This window comes from Salvia splendens, chromosome 5, assembly GCF_004379255.2.
Source record: "Salvia splendens isolate huo1 chromosome 5, SspV2, whole genome shotgun sequence".
Classification (NCBI taxonomy): domain Eukaryota; kingdom Viridiplantae; phylum Streptophyta; class Magnoliopsida; order Lamiales; family Lamiaceae; genus Salvia; species Salvia splendens.
The window spans coordinates 36,444,162-36,452,573 of record NC_056036.1 but is presented as its reverse complement, the minus strand read 5'-3'; the positions used below and the strand labels follow the sequence as shown (position 1 = coordinate 36,452,573).

Below are 8,412 nucleotides of genomic sequence, written 5' to 3'. Positions count from 1 at the left end.
TACATGGCCACCATCTCTATTTGCTCTTGATGTGTTACCGACTAAATATTCATCTAACATTTGATTAAAACTTACAAAATCAATTCAATACCTCTAACCTAAAATTTCCAAAATTTCTTTTTCCGAAATAAATGTGTGAGCCTTGAAGATCCTCAACAAGCTCAGCTTCATAATTCTATCTGCTACTATTTTTCTTTGTTATGCTGATCAAAAGTTAGTATCTGTTTTTCTGTTCTTTGTTGTGGTGATAAAAAAATAAAAAAAAGTTATATAAGCATATCAGCTATTAATACTATAAGCATATCAGCTATTAATACTTATCTTATTAAGTTTCAATTGTTATTCCCCTTCGATAGATTAATTTGATATCGATGGATTTGAAATAAAAAAATGATAAAATTTCTATTTTTATTCTCCCTCGAGGGATTATGAATCGGCATATTTACAACTTTTTAGGGAATCTGAATTTGGAAACAACGAGTATATATGGTGGTTGGGTCGAATTAAATTCCTTGGTGGATCTTACAATTTACAAGCTGTTGTTACGTGTCATTTATTTATGGCAAAAGTTTGTGTGTATTTGGATACGATTAATCTTGATTAAATTCATTAAAGGTTACCAATTATTAAAAGTATGAGTTTATTAATCTACAAATAAAGTTTATTTGAAATAAGACGAATTTAATTATGACAAATGCATCGTGCTTCTAAATTATTCGAATGTGCCTCTTCATTTATCTATATTCATTCCACAAATTTACATTTGAAATATTCTTGTAGGACCTTTTTTAGATGGATCAAATATTATAGCAAAGACTGATAATTTCTATTATACCATAGTTCCAATCACACTCTGCCCAAATTGAATATTGGTGCAGAAATGCATAGCAAATTCAAATTGCGAAAGAACTAAAAATCGAATAAAAATGCAGATCACAACAAAACAACATGCAAACCGAGTCACATAATCAAAAGAATTGAGCAAAAGAGCTGAATAGAAGAGGTTTAGTCTCGAATCATTATCGCCTCAATATGATCGGTGCAAATCAAATTCAACCAACAACAAATCGAATCAAACTATACTTAAATCAAACTATAGTGTAGAAAGTAGAAACCTTAACCATCATGGCCTTATTGATTAACTAGTACTCTCTTCGTCCATTAATAGATATCACACTTTCCTTTTTAGTTTGTACCACAAAAGATGTCACATTTTATTTTCTGAAAAAAAACTTTCTCTCACATTAATATAAATATATTATTTTCTCTCTCCACCTAACACACAAAATAATACTCCATCTGTCTCATTAAATATGCAATATTTGGGAATCGGCACGGGTTTTATGTAGTATTGTTTTGTAAGTTAATGAAGAGATAGTAAAGTAAAAGAGATGAAAAATTAGAGATAGAGATGTTTCCATTTTAGTAAACGTTTCATTTTTAATGGGACAATAAAAAAAGAAAAACGTTTCATTTTTAATGGGACAGATGGAGTATTTTCTAAAATCTCGTGTCATTCCCCGAGTATGCCGTCTATTATGAGCGGAGGGAGTAATTAATTAGTTTTTATTTGTTCACAATTAACTCTTGATTAAACCTTAATCAGAGTTTAATTAAACATTAATTGAATATTTGATGTACCACCCCGCGGCAAATGCAATAAATAAGTGTAATATTATCTATGCAATAAAAACTGTGAAACAAAACTTTTGCACCTAAACAATTTCCATCTTAATGAATTGTAGAAAAAAAATTCTTCATCCGTCTAAAATCATTACTTTTGATTTTTTATTTTAATTTATCTACAAAGATTAATCATGTTTTATTTTTGGTAATTTTTCTTATAAACAAAGAGGCCTTATTTTTATACAAAAGTATTTCAATCATTTTACTCTATTTCTCCCACTTAAATAATTTTGCATTAAAAGTTTTAAAATTATTGTTAATAGACAGAGTGAGTATATTTTCTCCCTTCAACAACAACTAGTACTTCAATTTTGCTAGGCGTACTTTGCATTTTACTTCCCTAAAAATAATCATTTTTGCTGTTTTGATCCACCCTAAAAAGTAAGTTCATACTCTCTCCGTCCCCAAAGAGTATGAACATTAGTTCGGCATGAGTTTTAATGCATAATTGGAAAAGTAAAAGAGAGGTAGAAAGAAAAAGTTTTAAAAGTATTGTTAGTGGAGAATGATTCCTACCTCATTAGAGAAAAATGAATTTCAAAATTAGAAAATTCATAATTTTTAGCCACGTACTAAAAAGGAACTAGTTAATACATTTCAGGCACAAAGAAAGAGGGAGAGGGAGTAGTATATTTTATTTTTAAAAATTTTCATTACACATTACACATTTTCATTATCTAACTTTTTCTCTCATATTTTTGATTTCATATTAAATCTGTGTTATATATATGTAATTATAAGTGTATAAGTAATAAATCCTTCCCTATAGAGTAAATAAACGCGTAGGTTTTATGTTGTTTTTATTTGTTTTAAATTAAATTCACATGCGTTTTTACACTTGTAATTTTGGAAAAAGTTTGATAAGAGCATCTCCAATGGCGGAGTCAGCGTAGGCACGCCGATTTTTCGCGGACGCCGGTGTTGACGTCGAACCTACGCCGATTCTTGGACTGAAGCCGATTCTGACGCCGACTCTCACGGCGCCATTGTAGGCCCCGAATCGGCGTCAGAATTTTATTTTTTTAAAAATTTTTTCGAAACACTATATATACGCGCTTTGGACGTCATTTTCATTCGCACCACTTGTATTAACGAGTACTCTCTCTATCTTAATTTCTGTACAAGATCAACAACGAGAAATGGAGAACAACTACGAAGGTATTCCAGTGACGACCGGGTATCAGACTCCCCTCGACTCCAGGGGGAGGGTCTCAGGCTCCCCCGGCTCCCGTGGGAGGTGGTTGGCCTCCGATGACCGAGTACTACAACATGTACCCGTGGCAGCAGATGATGCCACCGATGGTCGCCGGGAGTAGCGGCGGCGTTCGGGGCGACGGAGGCGGCGGCGGCGACGACGAAGGGTTGGGCGAGGACGACGGCGATGAGTGATTTTTTATGTATTTTTTTGTACTTTGTAATTTTTGTATTTTTTTAAAATTAATGTACTTTTTTATAAATTATTGTACTTTTTTATAAATTTTAATATTATTATTCAATTTTCCTGTATTTGTCTCGTAAATTAAATTCCGTATGTTGCTACGATTGTAAATTAAATTATATAATTGTTATTAGTGATGTGGATAGGCTATAGGAGGGCTATTGCATGTCCAGTTGCATGTCCAGATGATGTGGCAGGAAGATTTTAGTGCAAATGATGTGGCAGTGAGAAGGCTATGGGAGTGCTATTGCATGTCCAGAACCATTGAAGATGCTCTAAATTTCCAAAAACACAGTCGAGACGTTTCACTTCATATCTGCACCGTCAAACATTAGCTGTCAACACAAAAGCAACCATCAACGGTCACTTCCATCACAGAACAGAACCGCCAAACCCAAATCTCCACTATAAATAAAGCATCCATACCTCGTATTTCCATCACATCCCAAAATCTCATTTCTCTCTAATTAACATTTTTTCTCATCCAAAAATTTCAACACCAGCAATGGCGGTTACCAAAGTTTTATCCACGGTCATGTTTTCATTCCTGCTAGGCTTCGCCTTGGCGCAGTCCCTTTCCAGCGCACCGTCGCCTTCCAAATCCAGCGCTCCATCGCCGTCCGAAATTGTTAAATCGCCTAGCCCCGCCCCTACGATTTTCACGGCTCCTCCTCCTCCTCCGAAGGCATCGTCGCCTTCTCCTTCTCCAGCGGTAATCTTCTCACCGCCAGCTCCTCCGCCATCAACCACCTCTCCCTCGCCATCATTCACCTTGTCTCCATCCGATGGTGGCGCTCCAGCGCCCTCAAAAAATGGTGCCGTACTCAACGGAGCAGGATTCGCAGCCGCTGCAGTTGGTTTCTTCGCCCTCATTTTGGTTGTTTGAGCTCTCCCATTTTACCCTAATTTTATTATGTTTTTTTATATTCTTTTGTTCGATTTTATCGTTAAAATGTTGTGCGCTATTAGTTATTGATTCATGTGTTTATGATGATAAATTATTATATTTCATTTTTTTTGAAGATCTACTTTCTCTTGTTCAATTTTGTGTGTACCTCTATTTATATGAGTTTTGTTGATATTACAATTTAAAATCTATGATAAGATAAATTACATATATAAAATCGATATTAAAGCTATTCGGGTAATAGCACATCCTAAGATTTCATGCTTCCTTTATTAATTATTTGATCCTTTAAAATTTGGTTTGGCGGTGGAAATTTGAAATACTTTTCATACTCTTTTGTGTTTCTTTTATACTCGAAGGGGAAACATTTTTATGATTAAATTGATACATCTATATCTGTAACTTACCACATCAACACGTTTTTGTGTGAAAATCAAAGATTAAATAGACAGATTAAATGGACAGATAATAAAAATAAGAAACAGATAAAAGAAAATCAGATAAAAAAATAATTTTTTTGTCAAATTAAGTTGACTTAAACTAATTTGGGATTCCCCAAATAAAATTTCATATGCAAAGTTAGATTTATAGGTATTTTGTATTTAAAATAAATTATTTTATTATATTATATATTTATTGCTTTTGCAATTAAGTATTTTGAATAAGATTAATTTTTTCAAATAAAAATTTGGAGATTTTTGAAATAACTAACTTTTTCATTGGATATTGTAATTATATTCATATAAATTTTGAAATCATGTGTGAATTTATCATAAATAATTTTTAAGCCAATCCATTTTTAACGTTATGTTTAAACAGTGTTTTAAAAACCGTTTGAACCGGCTGGTTCGACCGGTCCGACCGCGAACCGGTAGGTAGTCCGGTCCGGTTTACCTATTTAGACCAGTGTGAGGTTGAGCCACCGAAAACCGTTTGAACCGGCCGGTTGGACCGGTCTCACCGGAAACCGGAAACCGGTTTTTGCTTTTGTGTTCAAAATTTTTAAAACTTGTTGTTGCAAAGGCTTGAACTCATGACCTCCACTCCAATTAACAAGAGCTTAACAACTCCACCACAAGCCCCACATGGAAAAATAAGAACATTAAACAATGTTATACATAGAATATTAATATTTTTATTTAAACCAACTAATAATTTATTTATTTTATATTTTTTATGTAATTATTTATTATGATACATATAATTATCATCCTCTAAATTTTATCTATACTTTCCTAGTTACTATATTATTACTATAACGCTTATTACTATCGTTATATTATACTCCCTCCGTCCCATGTTACTTGCACTGTTGCTTTTCGGCTCATCACAAACTTCTTACACTATTTATAGTTTAAGTTAGAATTAATGCATTCAATTAATATGTTAGTTTTAGTTAAGAGCTCCTTTATTAAGTGATGTCTCATTATACTTAAAATTCTAATTTAATTACACTAAAAAATCAATCCCAAATTTATGGCCTAAAATGAAAAGTGCGAACAACATGGGACGGAGGGAGTAAGATTCAATTTTTTTCAATATATTTATTTATTATAGTTTATTATTTACTAAATATATATTTTTATAGCATATATTAAATATATATTTAATTTATGTAGCCTAACTATTGATATTAAAGTATTCTTTTGTTTAAACTAACTAATAATTTGTATTCGATTATTCCACCACATATATTTTTTTTGAATTAACATAAATTTGGTTTATTTTTATATGTAAAATATTTAATCTTTATTCACACTAACTGACAATTTGTATATTTTATTATATTCACTAAATTTTAATGTTTTATATTTATATATATTCTAATTATTTGTAAGATTGAATGTTTTTGTGATACATTATTGATCATATTTTATTATTTATTATATTGGACACTATATTTTACATTATAAATTGAATTATACATATTTTTAACAGTAAAACGGTTCGACCAGTGATTAAACCGGCCCGACCGGTTGAACCATGAACAAGTAGCTTCACCGGTTTGCTTACCGGTCCGGTTTTTAAAACATTGTGTTTAAATGAACTTGTAATGTTCGATTTAAAATTTTAGATGCATTTACATATATCTATGTACATTTATTTTCCCCTGGCTTCAATTTTACTTCTCCAAATGTGGTTTGCCCAGAAAAGTGTAATATTGATTCTTGTGACTTAATTGATGAGTAGTATTAATACCGCACCTTGTCTTTTGAAGACACCCCACCCTATTCACTTAATTTGAGTTTTGAAAATTTGGACTACACTTAATAATTAAGATTCTAATTTGCATTTATAGCAAATTACGAACCTTCAATTTTCTGGGTCACCGAAATCCGTCTTGACATTCTCCATTTAATGAGATATGCTATGATGAACTCTATAGGAGTTTATTTAAAAAAAAAAGAAAAAAAGATATGGTATGATGAACATACACTTTTGATTTCAATTTCTTCACACTACAATAAAATACACTTTTTTATTTCAATTTCTTCAGGCTACAATAAAAATAAAATAAAATAAAAATAAAAATTGTAGGCTTTAAATTTTACAATTTTGGATTTTGTTCTCGACTAACTTTTTGTGTGCTTCCCATGAATAATCTTGTCAACAATTGGTTCAACAATGCTCTCCAGCTCTTCTATATCTTGTTTCACATCACTAACTTGTCTCCGATACAAAAAAAATGCTTAAGAAAGTAGTACTACTGCTACTACTACTACAAGTACAAGTTAAGTAGAAATAAAATAGCATAAAAATAAATTAAATAAATATAAGTATATAACAACCTTATTGATTATGTTCTTAATTTGTTGAGCATCTTGGGCAGCTACTCTGGAGACATGGTCCAATGCTTGAGCTGCTTCCTTGAGCTTACTATTATCTGGCAATTGATTTGCCACTTCTTCCAACGCCTTATCTGCGGTGGTCGCCTCCTTTTCCACCACCTCCGCTACCACCTCCACCTCCTCCACAACTCTCGCCACCTTTCCTGATCATATACATGCAATATTCAATCAATTACAACACTTCAAGATTAGGTCGGCGTTCGAGTCACCATGGTCGTAACGTAAACGAAAACCATTTACGGATCTCCAGAGGTATGTTACCTTCCAACATCAGCAAGTTATCCCATTTGGTCTTCCAAAATGGTAGCAAAAATGTCACTACATATCCCAGAAGCCATTTCACCCTTCACAAATTCAAGTGAAGTAATATTTATGGACAAATTTTAAAATAAGTTATCCTAAAACTATATCCAAATTTTGATCTCGTGATATAACCGTTTAATTCGAGTCTAAGATATTACCATTATATCTTTTAAACCAAAATTTTGTTCACACTTTATTTAGGCTCAATTAATGGACTTATGATTAATTAGGGCGTGATTCCTATCCTATTTAAATAATTTTATTTTCTTATATTCTGTATTTGAAAATCATCTAGTGAAAATCAAGGTTTGACATGTCTCTACTAACTAGGTATAAACAATGGAATGGAGTAAGAGTTTGTTTGAAAAGATATTGTACCAATTTGAGAAGCCAACCCTGGGCTGATCCGGCAATTGCGTTCTCTCTCCACTTTGATTCTTCTCCCTTGAACAAATTAATCCAATTTATTTTTCAGTAAATAAATGAAGCAATCACAAAAATAAGAAGTACTAATAATTCAAGCACAAACTAACGTTCCCAACTTGGAGCTGCTGCTTATCAACCTAAGCCCCTGATCAAGAGAACCACCACCACCTCCCACCTTATAAGGCGGAAGATCGCTGTGGCGCATAGGGTGGCTCCGCCATGAGCCACCCGATACGGCTCTATAGTGGCAGACAAAAGTGGCCAGCGCCTTGAGCTTGTACGAGGATGATGCAGCCATGCTGAACAAGACTCAATTAAAACTACAGATGTACAATTGCTAAAATGTGAAAGCATGCATTTGTAAGATACTTAATTTATTATAACATGCAATAAGAAATTTGATAAGCAAGCTTGATGATGCTAATGTGACTAAACACTTGCCAATTACGACAAGCAAAAAAATACTACAAAGATTCTTAGACGCCAAGAAATGACGTGGCCGAATTTGATTGGTTATTCTTGAAGCAAAATAATGTGTTTTAATTAGAAAGAAAGATAAATATTTAGATCAGCCACATGTTCCTTGCAAGTATATATTGCGCGTTTCTGGCTTTTTCCCTCTTTTAAAGTAATGAATTTCGTGGAGATTATACGTGAGTCTTTTCATCATGCTTTCGTTGCGAGATAATTTGGGAAATAAAATTGTGGAAGCAACTCAATCTCAAACTAATTTGGATGATTCTTCTGGCTAGACTTCCTAATTTTTATTTGTTGGATGTTAAAGGGAATCATGAGACGATCCA

General features: G+C 32.7%; 1 protein-coding gene across 2 annotated transcripts; it reads right to left on the bottom strand.

Annotated features, from left to right (window-relative positions):
• Nucleotides 1–6,484: 6,484 nt before the first annotated feature.
• LOC121805695 lies at nucleotides 6,485–7,937 on the bottom strand. 2 transcript variants are annotated; one of them, XM_042205646.1, is made up of 5 exons: nucleotides 7,717–7,937; nucleotides 7,562–7,627; nucleotides 7,142–7,224; nucleotides 6,820–7,023; nucleotides 6,485–6,696 (listed from the first exon to the last, which is right to left on the bottom strand). In XM_042205646.1, exons 1-5 carry the CDS (start codon nucleotides 7,905–7,907, stop codon nucleotides 6,605–6,607), a joined length of 636 nt encoding a protein of 211 aa, XP_042061580.1. In that variant the 5' UTR covers nucleotides 7,908–7,937; the 3' UTR covers nucleotides 6,485–6,604. The 2 variants fall into 2 exon arrangements, with proteins under 2 accessions (XP_042061580.1, XP_042061581.1); XM_042205647.1 differs by having other exon boundaries at nucleotides 7,726–7,937.
• Between the last annotated feature and the right edge of the window lie 475 nt (nucleotides 7,938–8,412).